The sequence below is a fragment of the Nyctereutes procyonoides genome, unplaced genomic scaffold, assembly GCF_905146905.1.
Source record: "Nyctereutes procyonoides isolate TBG_1078 unplaced genomic scaffold, NYPRO_anot_genome, whole genome shotgun sequence".
Lineage (NCBI taxonomy): Eukaryota > Metazoa > Chordata > Mammalia > Carnivora > Canidae > Nyctereutes > Nyctereutes procyonoides.
In genome coordinates, this window is record NW_026575051.1 from 45710001 (window position 1) to 45733182 (window position 23182).

The 23182-nt window shown below is 40.3% G+C and overlaps 1 protein-coding gene across 5 annotated transcripts in view; it reads right to left on the minus strand.

The window, feature by feature from the left end:
* Positions 1-22868, minus strand: part of SYNCRIP (synaptotagmin binding cytoplasmic RNA interacting protein) — a 31874-nt gene extending 9006 nt beyond the window's left edge. For 2 of the 5 annotated variants that reach the window (XM_055329979.1, XM_055329978.1), the window contains exons 1-10: positions 21817-21937; positions 20239-20398; positions 19393-19511; positions 19173-19280; positions 16029-16142; positions 15753-15929; positions 5686-5821; positions 4544-4749; positions 2176-2325; positions 1530-1651 (exon numbers count right to left, since the gene is read on the minus strand). In XM_055329979.1, coding sequence (XP_055185954.1) covers positions 1530-1651; positions 2176-2325; positions 4544-4749; positions 5686-5821; positions 15753-15929; positions 16029-16142; positions 19173-19280; positions 19393-19511; positions 20239-20386 — 1280 coding nt within the window. In that variant the 5' untranslated portion in view covers positions 20387-20398; positions 21817-21937. Of the gene's footprint in view, positions 1-1529; positions 1652-2175; positions 2326-4543; positions 4750-5685; positions 5822-15752; positions 15930-16028; positions 16143-19172; positions 19281-19392; positions 19512-20238; positions 20399-21816; positions 22023-22776 lie in introns of those variants that run through there. The other 3 variants (XM_055329977.1, XM_055329982.1, XM_055329980.1) reach the window with 3 other exon arrangements.
* Positions 22869-23182: the final 314 nt, after the last annotated feature.

Genomic DNA, 23182 nt, shown 5'->3' on the forward strand with positions numbered 1-23182 from the left:
TGCAAGCATCACATGCAGTCATCCCTTTTGACCTGTTCTCCTCAAATATTAGCAGATATAGTGACATTCCTTCCCCACTTTCTGTTTATTATCACCCTCCACCTACCAAGTTATAACTGTAACTATTTATTTACTTTCCTAGTATAATCTACACTTACTTTCTGCTATTGCATGAATAAACCATAATCAGTTAACTTTCTGAAAGAGAAGAAAAAGTCATTTTCACTGCACAAAGTATACTCAAGGGGTTTGAGATATAGAGCATTAGCTTCCCCTTCAAAACCTAGTTTTCTGTAGCCTTTTTCCTTATACTACCACTAAGCCTATAAAGCAGGTCTCTTTAGCCCTAGAATAAGTATAGATCACTTGGATAATCACAATACAAAACATCTTACATAATTTAGTCTGATCCCTATTTTCTTTCTATCTATCTATCTATCTATCTATCTATATCTATCTATCTATCTATCTATCTATCGTGCGAGAGCATATGAGGAGGGGGGTGGGGGAGAGAGAGAAAGATAATCCTAAACAGGCTCTACGCCCAGTATGGAGCCCAACATGGGGCTCAATCTCACAACCGTGAAATCATGACCTGACCCGAAATCAAGAGTCAGATGCTCAACTAAGCCACCCAGGTGCCCCAAGTCTAATCCTCTTTTAAAATTGAAGAAACTGAGGCTCAGAATTAGCCAACTTGCCTAACTATACAGCCAAATGCAGAAATTTGATTACTTCCCTGATTACTAAGAGAAATAAATAAGTAGAAGGACCCCTACTCTTCTTTTGTGTCCCACATAGGACAATGAACAGAAAACTGGCCTGAGATAGTTAAGTTCGGTGATTCTGGTTCTTGCAAACAGCAATTATCCCTCTTCCTCCTTAGAAATTACCAATTTGTTTTTAAAAATGCAAACTGCATTCTTACCCAACTAAAAATTTCACTCACTGTCTAAATGAGTAGATATCCTTTTATAGATATTCTAAAAAGATCTGATACATGCAATGCATTACACACTTAAAGTTGTTTTCTTCAACACTATGGTATTTCTCAAAACCCATATATGGAATCTTTGAGGTGCCAAAGGTACTATGTATTGAAAGAGAAGCCTCTTCAGATGAAGAGGAAGCAGAGTTTATCAAAATTGGAGATTCAGTATATCTCCTATCTCTGAGGAAAGAACTCTCTACCCTTTAACCAAATAATAGATCAACACTTCTGGACCGCTAATATTTAAAACACATAATTCAGGAGTACAGTCTGTAAAATATAGTAAGAAATATCCTAGACTGATTTACATTATATAAAACTATTTATTTAGAATTATAAGTATTTACGTTAAGTATAGTCAATAGCAACAGCTACAATAAACATTTCTTGAGATACCTGGCATTTTCCAGTGTTTCAAAGCTTTTGAGTCTTCTTTAAAAGGTAAAGGCATGTAATGTATGTCTTTAACAGGTTTGAGCAACACCTATTTTTCACCAGTTAATCTACCAACATTTAAATTAATGCAATTTTTACTTACATTTGATTCTTTGCTGCTTGCCTCTGAGCTTTTCTTTCTTTCCTTTTCTGATCTGGTGGCTTAGCAAAAACAATTTCAATATTTTCTCCCTCCAAATCTTTGCCATTCATTTCTTCCATAGCCTTAAAAAATGAGGTATTGATCAACATAAAGATGCCTTTATCAACAATTATGCTTCATTTAAAGTTAAAAAATCAGGGGGATCCCTGGGTGGCTCAGCAGTTTAGCGCCTGCCTTTGGCCCTGGGCGTGATCCTGGAGTCCCAGGATCGAGTCCCACATCAGGCTCCCTGCATGGAGCCTGCTTCTCCCTCTGCCTATGTCTTTGCCTCTCTCTCGCTGTGTCTCTCATGAATAAATAAATAAAATCTTTAAAAAAAATAAAGTCAAAAAATCACTTCATTGATGTTGTAAGCATGAGTTAGAATAGTCAATTAGATTTTATCTAAAGATCCAGCTCTTCAACTAATGATCTTTTTGACTCAGTTTATCAGTTTAGTAAGTTAATGCAATTTGCTACAGCCACAAGTTAACTAGAGTAGATTACATGACCTCTGAGCGTCCTTCAAGTTTTTAGAATTTTCCAATTGTAGGATGACTAAAAACCATCAGTTTAGATGCCTATAATAATTCCCCCATTTATTTACCTTGACAGCACCATCTCGCTCATCAAAATGAATGAAAGCATAATCTTTTAGTTTCTTCACTCGTTCCAGTTTCCCAAACTGACTAAATGCTTTTTCTAAAATCTCTTCTGTTACTGTATTGGCAAGGTTACGTACAAACAGCACTTTTACCTGAAAATTAAGAAAAAACAGAAACTCCCTATATATTTCTCCAAAGTGTTCAATTTCCAAGATGCCACCATCCCACCCTACAAAATTAACTTTGGTCACTACCCATTAAAGGAGTATCAAATATATAATAGATAAACTAAGTTTTCAACTCCATTTGAAAATACCTAGGAAGTGTGACTACTCAATCTAATGGGTGAAAAACCTGAACGGACACCTCACCAAAGTAGACAAATAACATATGAAGAGACACTCGACATGATGTCATCAGGGAATTACAAATAAAAACAATGAGAGATGCCTGGATGGCTCAGTCAGTAAGTAGGACATGTGACTCTTGATCTTGGGGTTATAAACACGAGCTCCATGCTGGGTGCAGAGATTAGTTTCAAAAAATATTTTTAAGAATAAAAAAGATTAAAACAATGAAATGCCACCACACACCTATTTTAATAGCCAAAAACTAACACTAACACTACCAATGCAGGTAAGGATATGGAGCAGAAATACTGCTAGTGGAAATGCTAAATGGTATAGTCACTATGGAGACCAGTTTGGCAGTCTCTAACAAGGTAAACACATACTTTTACCATACAATCCAACAACTGTACTTTTTGGTATTTACCCAAATGAGTTGAAAACCTGTCCACATAAAAATCTGCATATGGTTGTTTATAGTAGATTTATTCATAATTGTCAAAACTTGGAAGCAACCAAAACGTCCTTCAGTAGGTGAATAGATAAATTATAGTACATACAATGGATTCTTATTCAGTGCTAAAAAGAAATGAGCTATCAAACCACGGAAAGACAAGGAGGAACCTTAAATGCATATATTTTAAGAATCTTAAAAAGCTATATATTGTATGACTTCCACTGTATGACATTTGGGAAAAAGTAAAGCTATGGAGACAAAAAAAATAGTTGCCACAGGTTAGAGGGGATGGAAGGGTGATTATGCAGATCAGGAAGGCTTCTTAGAGCAATAAAACTATTCTGAATGAATAAAACTATTCATTATAATGAATTTATGTCACACATTTGTATACTAGTCAAACCCACAAAATGTACAATAAAAGTAAATCCTAACTTAAACTGCAGACTTCAAGTTATAATAATGTGTCAATGTAAGCTGACTAGAACAACTACACCACTCTGGTGCAGATGCTGATAGTGGGGAAGGCTGTGCATGGGTGTGGCCAAGGACTACATGAGAACTCTGTACTTGGCTCAAAACAAACATATATTTAACTAGTTTTTATTAAATTAGTAATTACTTTGCAATTAAAACTGAGGTGGTCCTTTTCTAACATGCCTCTGAGATACCTATTGAACATTTAACACTTAACACAGGTAGTCAAAACCTGCTTTCGGAATGTTAATATAAAGTAGAACAGGAGTATCCAAAATATTGACAAAAAATTCTTTCAATCCAGAAAGCTCCTCAAAGTACAATTACAAAAGCTGACCTTTTGCTAAGAAGCATCATTTTTTCCTAAAATACTTGAAATCAACATCCAAATTTCTTAAACTGATAATCCAAAAGAGCTTAATAGGCCAGAAGAAAAAAGAATACTTAAAAGTCTTTCTGTCCTTAAGCCTATCCTTTAGTAATATTCACCATTCTGGCATTTCACACTATTGATGTGAACAAGTTGTATCTGCAAGCCTATCACCAATAAGGGGGATTCTTAGGTAGAGTAACTTAACTACAAGCTGCACTAATGAGTAAAGTGTTGACTCAAGAGATCTTTGTTCTCATAGGATGTCTCAACTGACTGCTGAAGCAGGATACCTAATAATAGCTAAACCTTGTAACTGCAGCACCTCTGCTGAGGCCAGTACAGTTCACTATTTTTAGGAGTTGGACTTTTAACACAAAAACCATGTAAGCTAATGGCGCCATTCTCAAAAATGCAAAGAAATTGCTCTTAGAATCCACACAAAAATGATAGTGAGCCATCTCCACAGCATATAGGCTAACCACTCATCATGAGTATGACAGCTACAAAATTATGAGTGTGCATGAATAAATTTCTATATTCACTCCTTATACAGATGGTATTTCTGATACGTGCCTTTAATAAACAACACTTCTCTCACTTTCAAAAATACGGCTTTTCAAAGTACACAATTCATTTTATAAGTTTTTTACTTCCCTCACTAAAGCCTCCTTCTGCCACGAACCCCCACCAAAAATTATTAACTTGACTGCCATTACCTTTGCCATAACCTCAGGATCAGGATCTTCTATAGGATCAGCCCATTCAACAGTTCCAACATTTCCCCAGACCTTGACTTTACCACTCATTAACCTACGCCTTGCCTGGGCAGCTGTTTTGTGATCTTCATATTCAAGGAAGCAAAAGCCTCTGTTTTTTTTCTTGTCATCTGGTTGGTGGTATAAAATGACGTCTGTGAGACCCTCTGAAAATAAGCAACAGTTCCAGAGGAATTAGCTAGCAAGAACAAAAAGATCTAAGCATTTTCTAATACTAGAATATAAAACTGAAAAGTAGTATCTTATCTTTAAAGACGACTCTCAAAAAAACTGGTCCAGATAAATTACCTGATCCACATTTTACACGTGTCCCCAACACACAAAAAAATCCCCATGAAAAGAAAATGTATTTTTAATTAGACCCAAGGACTATTCTCCCACTGATTGACAGAAGCATAAAATTTTTATATAACTGTTAGGAAAATGGCAGTATAGGTCAGACATGGTTGAACATTTTTATTATGCCAAGAAAACACTAAAATTCTCTTCTAGGATACTTTTCTGGCCTCAGTCATCAAAAGCTCTATTTCAAATGAAATATATTAGTATTAAACAAGATTTTGAATGTTCCTGGAGACTGATTAACAGTTTGATAATTTGCTAAACATTCTAGGCAGACAAAATACTTTCTAATAATAAAAACAGCCCAACTTGGAAACTATTATAAAAAATGCTTTACAGTTCAAAGAAATTGCACCATATTGACAATATATAATCTCTGCTTTCGGCAGTATTATTCCAATAATTTAGAAAGTCAAATTATTACTCAATTAGTCCTACTAAGAATGTCAAGCTATCACCTAAAAATGCATAAAAAACACACAAAGATTCCAAAACAGGGAATGAACAGATTCTGCAGACTGTTCAAATCCCAGCAGCGTTCCTTACCAACTATGTAATGTTCAGACAAGTTATTTCCCAAAGGCCTGGGTACCTATTTTCCTCATCTGAAAAATGGGAGTTACCTATCTCATACGATTGGAGGAAACAATAAATATAGTGTTTAAAACAATGTCACATAAAGTATGCAATTATCTTCAGTATCAGAAGTTGCACAATCCTTCTACATAAATCCAACTTACCTGTTACTTTGCTAAATTCTTCAAGAATCTGTTCCTTGGTTTTACTTTTAGGAATAGAGCCCACAAAAAGCCTATTGTTGGCAACCGAGATGCAGACACCAATGTGTTTTCCAGAACGAATTTCATGATTATTATACTAAAAGGGGAAAAAGTGTACCATGTTTTAAAAATACTTACAATATTTTATCATCAACGTTTATTATAAAAATCTGCGCAAATTTTTAACAAACTTATTTCAATCCTATGTTCATCAGTTTTCTTATCCTTTAAAAATACAGTTAGCATATGGCACTCTTAAGAGAAAATTATGAGACATATAGAAGATTATACTAACAGAACACACTAAAAAAAAATTTATGAATTAAATTAATGCAAAAATTTGTCAAGTCCTTGAAACACAAACTTGATAAATGAGGAACCAGGTCTGTAAGCAGCTTAAATTCAAAATTGCTGATCCCACAACACCTTAATTTCTACTTAAATTCATCCTGGCAACCAGTTATCCTCATGCAAGGCAAACAGATTCAAATACCAGCAAGCTTTCTGCCTTTCTGCTAACCAGTACCTAAATCTATTTTTTTTCCATCCCCCTTTCACTCTTGTATAAAGTTCCAGTAAGGGGTTTTCACCTTCAAATGCGTGATTCTAAAAGGAGAAAACCTTATTTTCCTGAATCCAACCCTACGTTTTTCCCCATCTCATTTTCATCAAGTCTACAAAGAAATTGGAGAAAGACAAGTAGACTGATTATGGTGCAAGTACAAAAGCAGATATAAAACTAGAGTAAAAAGTAAGTCTTCAAGCAACCATATCCAATATAAGGGTGAGATATTAAAGAGGTAAAACCCAAACTGTCAAAGTGACAAATCTACTAATCAGTACTCTTTACAAACCAAATTCAAACATACTCAAATCATCAGGAAAAGTGAATTATTTATTTCACAGTTAAAATCACCTCAAAATTTCAGGTAGTAATAATAGTAGCAGCAATAGCAGTAATTATGGATTAATCCTCCACACCTGGCCTCAAAAAAAAAAAAAAATCTATGTTGTGTGTACATACAAGTGGGGCTATATAAACTAAGAAAAATCAACATAAATTTCCATACAATTTATGGACCAGACTTATGGCAAAAGTAATACCATTCCTCTCCCATTTTTTTTTTTAAGTTTTACACTATATGTGGGACTTAAATTCACAACCCTGAGATAAAGAGTAGGTCCACCAACTGAGCTAGCCAGGCACCTCTCTCTCCTCCCATTCCTGCATAAAAGGTTCATCAGTACAAGACAAGAAAGCAGATAGTAAGTCAAAAAATCAATTCCTTCCTGTCCCTTTCTCCGTCTCCAGATACTGAAAATCTAACATGAAGTTCAAATGTTCTTCCCTTCAGTTCGAACAGTTTTATACTTTCTACCTCACTGATTCAATTCATGATCCCAGGATTATTTATATTCTATACAGTTATGCCAGAGACCTTTAAAAAAAAAATGACAGTTTTTGCCTATTGAAAACAATCTCTCAATAGCTCCCCGTCACCAAAATAAAGTTCAAATACTTGGATATCACTTAAGTTCATCCTAAAATTCTGACTACTTTCTCTCCACAATACTATAATCTTAGCTATTTATATCACAGGATAGCCCAGCAGAACAAAGAATTACCTGATTTAAAACTATCAATAGTACTGAGGTTGAAAAATTCTACCACACACCACCTTGTTTTCTCATAGCATTTATATTCTCTATTAATACCAAAATCCTCTTAAAAGTAGAACTATCTGGGTTACCTGAAAATAGTAGAGTTATGGCTGAATCCATCATGTTATGGGATTATGGAGACTACAATACCCAGTTACAAATAAGTTAACTTAAGAACACAATAAATTGCTTTAAAACACACACATTGCCTAGATTTTTTTTTTTAAGATTTATTCATGAGAGAGACAGAGAGAGAGGCAGAGACATAGGCAGAAGAAGCAGGCTTCTTATTGAGAACCTGATACAGAACTCGATCCCAGAACCCCGAGATCATGATCTGAGCCGACACCCAACCACTTAGCCACCCAAGTGCCCCCCGCCACTGCCTAGATTTTTATAATCTAGCATCAAATACTCCATTTTAGTGACAAAGCAATAGCTTTCCATTTGATCATCTAATCTTTTAACTCTAGGAGTTGACAAAAACTACTAAGATATCAGAAAAATAGAAAATGCAAAGTGTTTAGGGGATCCCTGGGTGGCACAGCAGTTTGGCGCCTGCCTTTGGCCCAGGGCGCGATCCTGGAGACCCGGGATCGAATCCCACATCGGGCTCCCGGTGCATGGAGCCTGCTTCTCCCTCTGCCTGTGCCTCTCTCTCTGACTATCATAAATAAATAAATAAATAATTTAAAAAAAAAAAGAATTCTTGGTTATACCACTTCCAACATTTAACAATGCAGCTTCAAAGCAGTGATGACTGTTTCCATTATTATTTACAGAAGAAAAGTTTCTTCCCTTCTATTTCATCACTTGCCCTGCTACGGTTAATCAATGCAGGGTAGGTAGGTTATTTTAGATGGCTGTGGTCTCTAAACAGTATAAATGACATGAAGAGTTAGCAAATAAACTTTATATTTATTTCAAAATTTGTTTAAAGATGCAACAATTAAAGCTAACCCATAGAGAGTAAACTGGCTCTCTCCAATCAAAATAAATCATTAAAGAAGCAAAGCAGATCCTCTGGGCATAATGTCCAAATAAAGTAAATTCTTTTTTTACTTTTAGCCAGAGGGGCATCTGGCTAGCTCAGTAGGCAGAGCATTCAACTCTTGAACTCAGGGTCAAGGGCTTGAGAGCCCTACGTCTGATACAAAGATTACTGGGGGGGGGGGGAAGCCCCACTACCCCAAAATAAACATTTCTTAAAGTAGTGCCCCATCTACAGATTAAACATGCAGTTTTTTTTTTAAATTTTTTTATTTTTTTTTATTTATTTATGATAGTCACAGAGAGAGAGAGAGAGAGAGGCAGAGACATAGACAGAGGGAGAAGCAGGCTCCATGCACCGGGAGCCCGACGTGGGATTTGATCCCGGGTCTCCAGGATCGCGCCCTGGGCCAAAGGCAGGCGCCAAATCGCTGTGCCACCCAGGGATCCCTAAACATGCAGTTTTTGTATGTGTATTTGTGTTTAACTTTCCTCTCTTTTAATAATTTTAAGACCAATCACCATAAATTCACAAATAAATTTCACACCCCAGCAGTGGGTAACGAGTGGCCGAAGGGCATAACAAAACTGTTCTGAACCTTAACAGATATTTTATGTAATGCTGATAAATCCTAACTCTTAAGAGTTAGTACATCAGGACACTATCATAGTATCAAAATGAATAATAATAAAAAAAAAAAGATGCCCTCCAACTCAAGGAAGCTGGGCACTGATGTGTTAAGATATTTCAGAGATCTAGCTTTCAGATTCAGTACCACAGTAAGGTGACAAAGTAAGGATGAACTCTGAACATTAATCAATGCAGTTTCAGTCTTTCAGAACACCACAAAAGGAGTTTTACAGTCTGGAACATTTCTGTCACTAGGCTTAAAATCTCAAGTCACTTTTTTCTTCCCTCATAGCCCGTCAGTCGCCAAAATCCCCCCAAAATTTAGCGACCTCAGATTTGGAATCTAACACAGAAGAGGTTATTCAGTCAGTTCTAACTCTTCCCATAGCAGCAAAGCCACTACCTGCCCAGCCTGTCCACTTTATTTTTATTTTTAAATAATTCTTGGGTAGAGAATCCTTTTTAAGTTTTTAAGTAATCACCACACCCAATGTGGGAGACTCAAAACTCACAACCCTGAAATCAAGAGCTGCAGGCTCTTCAGACAGAGCCAAACAGGTGCCCCCAAAATTGTCTTTACATGAAGCCAAAATCTACTTCCCTAAATATTATACAACTCTAATTTCTCCCCTATATGACAGTACTTCACATACCTAAACACAATGCACATGACTCAACTATTCTCTATGCCTGGCTAATCATTTCTTCTCTGATCCTGGGCAACTAAGCTGCCTCCTGAAAGTGTCACCAAATAATGACATCCATAACACAATACTGTAGATACAGATTGAGATTGAGGAGTCTAGAATAAACTAGAGACTATTACTAATCTTCCACATCTAAAACACCATGCTTCTGTAACCCATAGTCCATGATTACCTTAGCTTATTTGGAAATGACAACACATTGCTGACTCACATTACAGCTTATTTGTGAAATTAGTTGTATATAGGACTTGACCTTTGTCCTTACTCAATTCCATCTTGCTGGTGTTAAGTATGTTTCAGGCTATCAAAATCTTTTCAGGTCCTGATTTGGTCATCCAGGGCATTTATCTCTACGTTCAGATTCAAGTCACCAGACATTCTGAGAGCAGTCCAATTTAAATCACTGATTTAAATCCCTGATAAAAATCAGTGGAACCTTTAATACACCACTACCTAACATTTCTCCTTTTAAAGACTTCAAACCTCTCTCCTTTCTATGGCTGCCACTCTCCTGGTCTTTTTCTCTTCATCCGAACATCCTTCATTATTCTGTTATTTACATTATGCTACCCACACCAACACCAAAAACTTAAATGGCGTCATGCAACTTAGCCTGTAGTCATGACAATTACTTTCTGGCACTGACTTTATACTAGTTTTATCTTTTTTTTTTTTTTTCAACAAAACACTGCTTCTACTACATTCATTTTTTTTTTTTTTTTAAGATTTTGAGAGAGAAAGCGTATGCACACAAGTAGGTGGGAAAGGAGACAAAGCAGCCCTTCTCCCTCACCCCACCCGTGAGCTGGGAGCATGATACAGAGCTCCATCACAGGATCTTGGGATCATGACGGGAACTGAAGGCAGACACCCAACCTACCAAGCCACCCAGGCACTCCTCACCGGTTTCTAAACTGTCCTGCTCTGAGATCTTTATCACAAACCCTTCTGTAACAACCCCAATACAACCTAACCCTCCATCTCTGTTACCCTCCAAACAATGCATCTGCTTCCAATTTAAGTGCAGTCAGCCTCTCAAGTCCCATAAACTCTAAAGTCAAGAACTGAATCAAACTACCCTATATATCCACAGTAAAAGTAGTGTTTTCGTATTAAACACACTATTTACTAACGTGTTACTAAATACCTTATGGACCTATCTTGTCAGCTACATTATCAAAATGGTTTTACACATGCTGCACCAGCATACACCAACCACTCTGGTGAATAAAACCATCAGTGCCTATTAAAACTGTTAACTTTTAATATGCAAATAGAGACCAACTATTCTAATGTTTGTAACATAGGCACTGTCAGCATTTTCAACAGGATATTTCTATTATCTAGGACTGTAATGGGCGCTGTGCTGCTAGTGGCAATTCCATAGCACACCACACCACTCGTGTGCTGAGCTTCAATTCCATAGCACACCACACGAACAGATATACATAACTTGCCTGCCCTTCTTCCTGGTCTTTGTGACAACCCAAATACTACACATACTTCCAAGTATCTCCCAGGGGATGACAGGGAAAACACTGCCCCCCATTAATCTACACTAATCCCTACCACGGAATAAATAATTGCAAATGGAAGGTAGACAATCTTTAAATAGCATAAGAGCCCATAGCTGATGTGGGAAAGTTATAAATTCTTGAGTCATAAATAATAGATAATATGGCACTAGTCAGGCAGTCAGGTAGGTTATTTATCCAGCACCTACTGGATAAATAGTGGTACTGTTCTAAATGTCAGGGATACAGGAAAAAGTTTATATCCTGAAGGAAAGATAAGCAAATAATCTACATAACTAAGAAATAATTTCAAATATATCTAAACATCCTATTTTATTGTGTTTAGGATACTATCACGGGGCAAGTGGATTGGGTAAGTTGCTCAAAGTCAGGAAAGGCCTTCCACTAAGAAGACCTGAATGATAAAACAGCAGCCATGGTAACTGGGGGAGTGTTAGAAAACAAAATAGCAAAAGGTGGCCTTGAAATGGAAATGACCATAGCTTCTGTGGGGTACCAAAAAAAGCAAAGCATGGATGGAAGGGTAATAAAGAATAAGAAAGGAGGAAAAAATTGATCAGATAAGACAGGGCCTTGTTTGGAGGCATTAGTTTTTTCAACACAGGAATGTTGTGATCTGACCTATGCTACTGAATGTTAAGACTCTAAAGGGACAATGAAAAACAGTAGCTAGGAGTCTTCGAATGGTATCTTAAGACTACGGTGGTAGCAATGAAGATAGATTCCAAAAGTATTTTGGCAGTACAAACAGGGCTTATTTCCTGTGCTCCTTTTAACACTATCTAAACCACTATATAATTTAAATAATCAGGCTACCTGACGATATAATGTGTATTGCTGACTTCAACTGCTATGTTGAATGTCAAAGATAAAAACTCAAACTAAACAAACTTGGTATCAAACTAAAGCTGTAGGGCCTCTGGTAAATCACCTAAGCTACTTACTTTTCTGCAGAATAAAGGTAATTCCAATTACTTTAAAGAACAGATTGAGGTAGTATTTAAAGGTAATAATGTAGCACCCTAGCACAGCTCTTGCATCTTAACAAGCACTCAATAGGTAGCTATAATTCACATTTTGCAAATTTAGGTCTTGCTTCCCCTAGGATTATTATTTAGGAAAAAATATTTTTATTTCCCAAAATGCAAGCAAATAAATGTTGGCTGAAAACCAGCTAATTTTAAAAGTTTGCAGTTGCTTCTAACTTCATGCCTCTTTTCCAGCTCTTAATAGCAATCCATTTTACAAGTAATTCCAACACAAATTTAAAATCCACTAACCAGCAGCCGGGGTGGCTCAGCAGTTTAGCGCCGCCCTCAGCACAGGGCCTGATCCTGGAGACCAGGGATCGAGTCCCAATCGGGCTCCCCACATGAAGCCTGCTTTCTCCCTCTGTCTCTTATGAATAAATATAATCTTAAAAAATAAATAATAAATGAATAAAATGAAGTCCACCAACATACATATACATTCAGTAAACTCTACCCCCAACGTGGGGCTCAAACTTGTGACCTAGTGATCAAGTCACGTGCTCTACCAACTAAGCCAGTCAGGTGCCCCTAAATCCATCCACAATAACTTTTAATCTGGGGGGGAAATTATAACGGAATCATACCCAAAAAAAAAAAAACAAATGGTTTTAAGTAAGCTCCATGCTCAATGTGTGAGGCTTGAACTCATGACTCTGAAATCAAGAGTCACATGCTCTACCAACTGAGCCAGCCAGGCACTCCAGTATATAAACTATCTTGACCTAAGGTATTCCTCAGGACAAAGTACAGGAAAACAAAAAGAAATGGTGCTTCAATTCTGTCTAATCTATAAATAATGCCAAACAGGTTTTTCAACATATGATTATCTACACCTAGAATGACCATTCCATTATCTTATACATAAAAATTCACTTTATAGATAGAGGTGTAATTCAAGTGGACTCTCATGATATGCCACATGTAGGAAGTTTTCAAAGTTCCTTTAAGGAACACATTTAGGAGAAGGGTACTCATTTCCACAATAAATACAAAGTAGCAAAAGACATCCTAATTAATTTGAATCCTTTATTTCTCTAGAATGTTTCATTTCCTCAAAAGTCTAGTCCTTCCTGTTATATTAAGGCAAATCTACCAATTCTGTTATCATCATAATCCTACCACAGCAAAGCATCCTTTTAAAAAAAGCAACGATGATACATCTAATTCATCCTAGTGGATGTACACCACCACTAAAAATATCTTTTAAAAGGCACCAAAATGCAAAGCCTCCTAATTCTTCAGGCAGTAAGAAATAAACATGCTCCAGATAAGAACTGAAATCACAAACCCAGAAAAAAATGTAAAAAAGGACAATTAGTTCCTAGATGAATCAAAATGGCTGTTTGGCTATCTATGGAACTTTCTGCATTATAGTTTAAAAAAACTTAACTATATTAATAAGACTATTTTCAGCCTATAGCAAAACAATTTGGACAATTTTATTTGTTAAGGCAACTGCCCAAACTGAAACATTATTTCATAATGTGTTTTTATTGGCACTCAAAATCATGTTACATTTGAATTATATACCACCTTCTTCTAATGATGCATTTTTTTTAAGGATTCTAGAAATAGTCTAGAAATAAATTCCAGTGAAGTATACCAAAATTACTGTATTTTGGTAGCAAGAATTAAGTGTCCTGCAAATGCTGGTTTAGTGATTCCTTTAAAAATGGTAATACACACACACACACACACACACACAAAATTGATAATACACAAATCACCACGTATACACAAACCGTACTTCTTACATTTTATGTAATACCAAGTAAAATGGATCAGGAAACAAAGGTAAATTCTGTAATTGTGGTAAGACAGTTCGTTGTCTTCTCAATCATTCTACATTTCCATATTAAAACTTACCACTACTTTATTTACTACCTGGCAAAAATGTTTGTATTCTTTTATAAATTAAACTGGATGGTTTTGGTTTTTTTTTTTTTTTAGATTTTATTTATTTATTCATGAGAGACACAGAAAAAGAGAGGCAGAGACACAGGCAGAGGGAGAAGCAGGCTTCATGCAGGGAGCCCGATGTGGGACTCCATCCTGGGACTCTGGGATCCTGCCTGGGCAAAGGCAGCCACTCAACCGCTGAGCCACCCAAGCGTCCCAAACTGAATGACTTCTAAAGCATCTTTCCAGAACTCTAAAAAGTCCTTAATTTTACCTGAACTGCTTGAAACTTAAAATTTTCACCACCCAAAGGTTACCAGTGAATCACTCCCTATAGAACTGTACCCTGCTCTGAAATAGGAAGCATTATTTAAAGGAAGGAAACATCACCCATGATTTAAAAAGAAATACCTAAACTCCCGAAGGAAACATCACCCATGATTTAAAAAGAAATACCTAAACTCCCGAATTCTTTTTCTTAAAGACACTATTACCTTTCAAGAATCACTTTTCTAACGTATAGTCTTTAACCTTATTTAGCTAGACGCACCAATGGAGAAATTCAAGCAATATAAAGCAAAACAAAGCACAGTTGTTTTTTTCTCCTTATGGTATACTTTTTTTTTTTTAAGATTTTTTATTTTATTTATTCATAGGGACACAGAGAGAGGCAGAGACACAGGTAGAGGGAGAAGCAGGCTCCATGCAGGGAGCCTGACGTGGGACTCGATCCCAGGTCTCCAGGATCACGCCCCGGGCTGCAGGCGGCACTAAACCGCTGCGCCACCAGGGCTGCCCTATGGTATACTTTAAAATGTGAAACGTCTCAATGTGAAGAAAGGAAAAATAAAATTCAGGAGAAATTAACCTGAGGATATTAAGTTTACTTAGAATTACCCTTAAAATATGTAAGCCAGATAAGGTAAATTTAACAAATAACTGGTGGACCATTTTAAAAAGTTCCTTCGCAGCTGTACTTTTTGGTTCATTCTTTGGGCTGAAATTAACCTTTGACATCTTTAATTATAAAATGTAGAAACCATCTGAGTCACAAAATTTAATGTAACTAGTTTAAAGATGAACTATATAAACCATAATTTCAATAATTAACACTTTTTCAAAAATTGGGAAAATAATTAGGTCCCCACACCTTACATCTGGTATTTTGAAATCAAGTATTGTTCCACTCACCACAAAATCCCTTATTTCTTTAACTAGAAATTTATCATCACAATAGATGATAAATGTAGTTTAGAAAAAGGGATGGCCCAGGTACAATCAGAAAATAAGTAATTTCCTGAAATCTTTTAATATTCCTATTAAAAAAACAATCATTAAGCCAGATTTTCAAAGAACCAGTAACTCAGAATTCTAACACACTACCTTATAGATCCTATAGTCCAATCAACTATACGTGGGAAGAACACTGCTACAATGCACACACAGGGAACGTAAAAGACAATGTCTTATCAACACTTCAAAAAACATTTGGTTAACTCTTACACCCGATAAGAAAAAAACCTGGCTATAATTAAAGATAGTGAATGTGGAGACTGAAAGAAAAAAAACTTACCAATTTAACAGCCTCCTGAGCTGCTTCTTTTGTACAAAAAGTGACAAACGCATAACCTCTATTGAGACCAGTGAGTGGATCCATCATTAGACGAAGATCCCATATCGGTCCAGCTTTCTCAAATAATGGAACAAGTTCATCCTCAAACAGATCTCTTGGGATCTTGCCCACAAATATCTGTAAATTAAACATGAAGTAAAAACCATGGAGAGTTTCTTTAGGAAACCAGACACCTGTGCATTTACTACAAAAGGTACAAGTTTTTAGTTTCTTTACCTCAGTGCCAACAGAAGGCTGCTGACCTGAATAAACGGAATCTGGAGGCGGTCCCCCATACTTCCTCTGTCCAGTGGTCACATCAAGTGTGTAGCCTGTCCTTTCCAAGAGTGCCTTGAAAAGTTCAAAAGTCATTAATACATTTAAATCACAAGACCACACCCATGCATTTCACAATTAAAAAAAAAAAATCAATCTTGTTCAAATCTTTCCATCAACCTTGGCAACAATCCCTACAAACAGGTTTTTGGTACTGTTTTAGAATTTTTCCTCTAATGTACCATTTTTAGTGAAAATTTCAGGATCCTGTTCAAATTATTTTCTGGTCTCCAATTAACTGGTGTTTAGTGAACAAAAAACTAATATTGATCCATCAACAACTTTCAGGCAGGGTCTGTATCTATTTTGCTATCTCCTAAAAAAAAAATAATAACTGCAACTATTTGGTTTTTTTTTTTTTAAGATTTTATTTATTTGAAAGAGAGAGGGAGAAGCAGGCCCCCTGCTGAGTAGGGAGCCCAGTGTGGGGCTACATATGGGGCTTGATGTGAGGTTCAGTGTGGGACTCCATCTGAGGACCCTGAGATCATGACCTGCACTGAAGGAGATGCTTAACTGACTGAGCCACCCAGGTGCTCCTACTGCAACTAATTTGGTTGAGTTTAATTTTTTCCCCAAAGAAGGAGCTAGACAAGTTTCCTCTCCCCCAAGTGTGGATTTCTCACTCAACAACTTCCCTGTACCCCACACTTCTAGTACATGCTGCCATTCTGGGCATTTCACCAACCTTTAAACAAATTACAGTCCCCAAACTAAGTCCAGAAACTTAGGAGTTACAGGAAGAACAACCTCCTTAACACATCTGACATTCAAGCACCATGCTTCACAGGACAGCATAGTTCATTCAGAACAAAGGAGAACCAAAATGACTTTGAAAACTTTATGTAACTGCCAACAATGTGAAATAATTTCTACATTTTATCTCCCCTAAAAGTGAACTGTTAAAATTTACATAACTCCTATTTACTAAACAGCGTCTTAGTTTCTCTTACCCCTTACTATAGACAAAAGTACGAGAAGGCTGCTAGCCTAAGGAAAAAAACAAGAATTATTATCTTCTACTATCTCAACCACAACGCCCAAAACCCCTTTATAAACAATAAAATCAAGTAACTAGCTGATAAATCCTGAAATAAAAACAAGATGACACAGGGACACCTGGGTGGCTCAGCGGTTGAGCATCTGCCTTTGGCTCAGGGCATGATCCTGGAGTCCTGGAATCGAGACCCACATTGGGCTTCCTGCATGGAGCCTGCTTCTCCCTCTGCCTGTGTCTCTGCCTCTCTGTCTCTCATCAATAAATCTTTAAAAATTAAAAAAAAAAAAAAAAGAACACCAAACAATGACAAATCTTATCAAAATGCTGTTAAATGATTTGGGTTCACCTCAGTTTCTGGAAATGAAAATGAAAATGACTAGACAGATTTTTATACATCTTCTACCCCCCAAAAATGCTAAATATCTGACAAAAATTCTTCAATAAAAAAACTCCTCTATTTCTAAACTCTAACAAAAAGGCCCACAAAGCACTACATTATTTTTTAAAAAGGCTTTTTCTATTATACCAAAATGTTTAGAAAAATACCGTTTAACAAAAATAAACTGAAATCTACTATATTACTGTAACATAAATGAAACCATTAAATGGCTCATCTTTCCTTTTTCCTGTATTATAATGCCCATGCTTCTTTCACCTTAATCTTTTTTTCACTTTAATCTTTATATGACCCAAATAAAACCTTTTATACCAATCCCTAAACTAAGGAAAACTTATTCCCCATCAAATCTCTTTTTTTTTTTTTTAAGATTTTATTTATTTATTCATGATAGTCACAGAGAGAGAGAGAGAGAGGCAGAGACACAGGCAGAGGGAGAAGCAGGCTCCATGCACCGGGAGCCCGACGTGGGATTCGATCCCGGGTCTCCAGGATCGCGCCCTGGGCCAAAGGCAGGCGCCAAAACGCTGCGCCACCCAGGGATCCCTCAAATCTCTTCTTAAAAATACCAGTGTCTTCTTGCTACAATTTAAGTCACACTAAAGCTTTAAGCCACTCTCTCTCAAAAACAAAACAGAAAAATCATACATAAACTAAATTTTACATTTAATAAAAGTTTAATAACTATAACCCCTAAATATAAATGTAATTAGAATTACTTAGGGGAAAACCATATTTCATTTCTATGGAAAAAGTTAGATATATGATTTAAACACATTCACTCACAGACCTGTGAAAGGCTCAAATTTATGGATGGCATTAACAGCTAAATCCTCATTCTAAGTCTCTCTCCTCCTGTACCATTAAAACATCATATAGCACCATTTATAACTGACTTTCTTAAACCATAACCCTGGGTTCAAGAGCACACTGTATTAAGAGCACCAGATTAAAACTACTATGATCATCATTTTCTATGAACTAAAAACTCAACACAACTGAAAACCAAAACAAAAATCAAAACCTAGCTGCATTTGAGTCTACTCACTGGTTCTACATAACTTTAATAAAAAAGCATCCACTCCCAGCCTGTTTCTTCATTTACTTTTCCACACTAATCAATTTTATTGATAAAAGCTCCCTTTAGAAATGAACAAATGAGCTTTAAAATCAACAGTAATAGAAGTGGAAGAAGGTAGTGTTAAAATTCTAAATCCATTCAATTTGGGGGTTTAAGAATTCTAAGTAAAACAGTCAACTGTTAAATGTACATTCCCCACAAGTATGGAGTGAACTCCTCCTATTTTTGTTCCACTGTCACTAATCTAGACTTGCAGCTTTTCAGGAAACATTTAGAAATATGGTACAGCTTATTTAAATCTTTTCCTTAGAATACCAACACTGATTGGATCCATACCTCAGTAACAAGAAAAACTTAAAAGTGAGTTGTTCTACAAATAAAACAGGAACTTTTCAAAAACTAGTGATTAGAAAAGATTAACAAATTATCTCATGGTTATTAACTCTCAACATCTTAAAGAAACACACACCCAATTTCACTTCCAAGCAGTATTTGCCAAAGCTACAAAAGTGTTAAAAGAACTTTAAAACTGAAGGGAATTTTTTTAAAAAGTTTTTAAAGATATACCTTAATTTTCGCCTCATCTGGTCCTTTGCTAGAATCCGCTACTTTGGTCCCTTGTTTTTCTCTCTGCCTATAAGTCTTCATGACTCCACATAAAAAGGCACTTTTGTTCTACAAAAGAATTTTCCAAACATATTTAACAATAATTGTCCTATCTGTTTCCAATAAAAAAAAAATTCAAAACTATTCCTGTTTATTTTATTTACACTGAAATTAGCGTTACCTGAACATGAGAGAGATCACTGTCTTTAAACTGCTGAAGAACTGCCAATGCGCCGTCTTCATTGAATTCTTTTAAAGCTTCGATAGCTCTTTCATCTAAATCACTATGTGCAACCAGCCCTGGAGAAAAGAAAACTTAATTAGTTGTCAACTTTATTATTTTTGGAAACTTTTTTTTTTTTTTAAGAGATCACGTTTGCCAATACAGGTACATGCTTGCCAACTAAGAATTCTTCCATTTCCCATATCTATATAATGAGAAACACACATACTTTAGTCATTCTGAACTGCAATCTCAACTAAATAAGGCCTCTCAACCACACTTACAATAATGAAATCAACTTCTTTTACATCATGTTCTGTGTCTAAGTCACATAATTCTGAATGCTTAAGAATTTCTATTGTAAATATATAAGGCTTACAAATCCTAAAATCAACCAACAAAGTACCAAGCGTGACAACTGAACCTCTACTCCATTTCAAATACCACTGGAAAAAGCAACAGCCACACCAAGACAGACAAGACTACAAATCTACAGTTACCGAGTTATTTAACGAGAATCCTACTATAAAAATACCCCAAAAAGTCACATGGCCTGTTCCCAACATTAAGCAGCTGTTGCTACCATCATATACTTATCCAATCTGGCCAGCCAGCCTTTAGCTCCTAACCCTTCCTTCTTCCCTCCCTCTATGACACCTTAACCTCTACTTCACAACTATCACGACAAAGCAAAACTCTAGTTCCCACACTTATTGGAAACCACAAAAAGTTGCTATTTTAGCTCAAAGCCAGAAATCCAATAGAAAAATTTCATAATATAATTTTGCAAGTGTTAGTTCTTACCTGCAACGTAAATTTCATCTAGTTTTTCAGCAACTTTCTGTGGTAAACCAGCATCAAGCAATGTCTGAAAATTTTCTGAATGGATAACTGCAGAAGTAGTATCCATGGGCTCTTCAGTACCATTTCCATTAACATGTTCTGTAGCCATGTTTCCAGAGATCTGTTCAAACGCAATAAGCAAAATTAAACTAGGATCTTCAAAAAGGGTAGAGGAAATATAAGAGCCCCAATCTTTACTTTTCTCTACCGATTGCTACACCAGCCAACCTGCGCCTCCCTTTAAAGAAGCCTTACAGTCACTATCGCCTGACAAGCCAGATTTGGAGCGCGGGGCACAGGAGGACAGATTCACTATGTTCTTCCTTAGCACCACCCCTGACTCACCTGCTAACACTCCCTAGGAAAAACCAGATTACAAATGGAGCCCAATCAGCACGAGGACGGGCCAGCGTGCCACATGCAGCTGTGCCCACACAGAGAATGAGGTGTGTGGAGAAAGCAAAGCTGGTCTTTTCTCTCTCAAAGGTAAACCCCCAAAGTGCGCGCTTTTCCCGCCTGCCGCTTATAGATCAGTAACAACAGCCAGCGAAGAACAAAGCGCTCACACAAGCTACCTTCCTACCACCCAGTTTCTCCACCCTTCACCCCCGCACCCCAAAGCCCGCCCCCGACTCCGCACCCACAGCGGCAGCCTCACCGCTGCGGCCACCAGGAGCCCATTAGAAACACGTGCTCTGCGCCTTCAAATGTCCTACAACTTCCTTCAACGGAAACCCACCGAGTCCCAGGCCGAGACGACCACCACCGGCTCCCAACGTCAACCTGAAGCCAAGATCCGAGCCCCCAGAAAGCAGCAGCAGCAGCAGCAGCAGCAGCACAACCTCGCCCCTTCACACCGAGGCCGCGGCGGCGCCAGGCCACGGGCTCTCCCCGCCCCCCCCAGCGCCGCCGTCTCCGCCGTGACACATGGCTCTCGCTCGCTCGCTCTCTCGCTCGCTCGCTCTCTCCGCCCCGGGCGCCGGCGACCCCCGGCCGCCCGCCCGCCCAGCCGAGACGCGAGCCGCGGCGCGTGGTGCAAGCCCCCACCCCTCGCCCATCCGCGCAGCGGCTGCGGCTGCGGCGCCGGGGCCAGCTGTCCCACCCGCGGGCCGGGGCCGGCACCCCGGCGGAGTGAGGGCGTTCCGCGAACTACCTGACGCCCGCCGGACCGCGAGCACCACCCAAGCTCGCCGCGCGGCTGCGGGACAGGACCCGCTCCTCTCCGCCCACTCCCGCGCCGCGACGGCGGCCACGACAGCACCAACTCCGCCGCCGCCGCTCGCGGTCCGCGCGGGCCGCGGGGCCGCCTCCTCCCGGGAGCGCCGCAGACAAAGCCCGAACGGCGGCAGCACATGGAGGAGAGAAGGAAGTGGCGGCGCGGGCCGCGGCCTACTCTCCAGCAGCCCCAGTCAACGTGCTCCTCTCCCCCTTGGAATCCATTTTCCAGAAAAGCCGGTTTCTCCCCACACCTCCCTCCCCCAGCTCCCTCCACAATGTCACGGTGCTCCCCTCCCAGACCCGGGTCCTGACGGTCGTTACCTCCCCGTTGGGCTGCGGCGGAAGGATCCTGTCCGAGGAGATCGGGTTGCGGGAAACGCGTGCTCGCTGCTCCCTGTGTCCGGCGCGAGTGGAGCTGTTGTAAAATGGCGGCCGAAGCTCACGCCGCTGGCAGCAAACCCGATCCAGTTCCACTCGCCTCCGAGCGCGCTCCCGGTGCGCGCGCGCGCGCCCGCGTGACCCCCCCTTCCCTCCCCTCCCTCGCGCGTCCGCTTCTCTCTCGCACTCCCTCTGCCCCTGCCCTCCGCCAGCTCCTCCTTCTCTCTCCCCCTACCACCGCCGCCACCAGCCTCCGGCGGGCTCCCTCCTCGGCCCCTCTTCTTCCCCTCCCTGCTCCTCTCCCCCACCACTCCCGGTGCCGTCCGCGGCCGCCCAGACACGAGTGGCCGCCTTTCCCCTCCTCGCTCGAACGCTCGCTCGCTCGCTCGCTCACACCCTCCCGCCCTCCCTCCCTCGCTCGCTCGCTCGCTCTCTCGGCTCCGTCCCCCCAGTCCCAGCCGAGTCGGCTCCTCTCTTTCTCTCTCCCGCGCTGACGTGACGACGTAGCCGACGCCTCGGGACGCGCGCCCGCGGGCTCCGCCCCCACGCCCCGCCACCTCCCCGGCTCCTCACCTCCCGGGGGAGGGGGCGCGAGACCCCGCCCTTCCGCTCCGGCGGCGGCGGAGGGGCCGACAGTGAATGAAAGGCCCGCCCCTTCCCCTCCCGATACTCCCCCTCCGGTTCTCCTCCATGCGGGGCGGGCCGGCTCAGCGTGTCCCACTCGTTCTCCTTTGTCAGGAGACAGGCATCTCCCCACCCCGCCCCGCCCCACCCCCACCGCAGCACCACGCGCACGCCGCCCCCCCCGCCGACTCCCGCCCGCCCCACCGCCCGCCCCGGCCCGGCCCGGCCCGGCGGGGCGGGGGGCGCGGAAGGCGACCGCAGCTCCCGGAGGGCACCCACCGGTCCGTGCGCGCCCGGCCCCCGCCCCCGGCGCCGCGGTCGCGTAGCCGTTCGCGGCGGTGTCCACGCCGCCGCCGCCCCGCGCTCTTCTCGCTCGGGAAGCTGCAGGCGCACGTGTCCCCCGGGGCGGGGCAAGGCAGACAATGGGGCGGCGGGGGGAGGGGAGTGGCGCGGAGACCCGCAGACCTGTGGTTAACCCGGCCCGTGGCACTCGAGTGCGGGAGTCGCCCTGGGGAGCGCGGGTCTCCCCGGCCGGACAATGGGATCGCCCGGCGCCCCGCGCCCGCGCGGCTTCACTTTCGCGAAAACCTTGGGCGGAGGGAGGGGCGCCCGCGGCTCAGACGAGGAACCCCGGGCTGCTCTCGAGGGGGCCGGGGCCGGGGCCCGGGCCGGCTCGGCTGGAGCC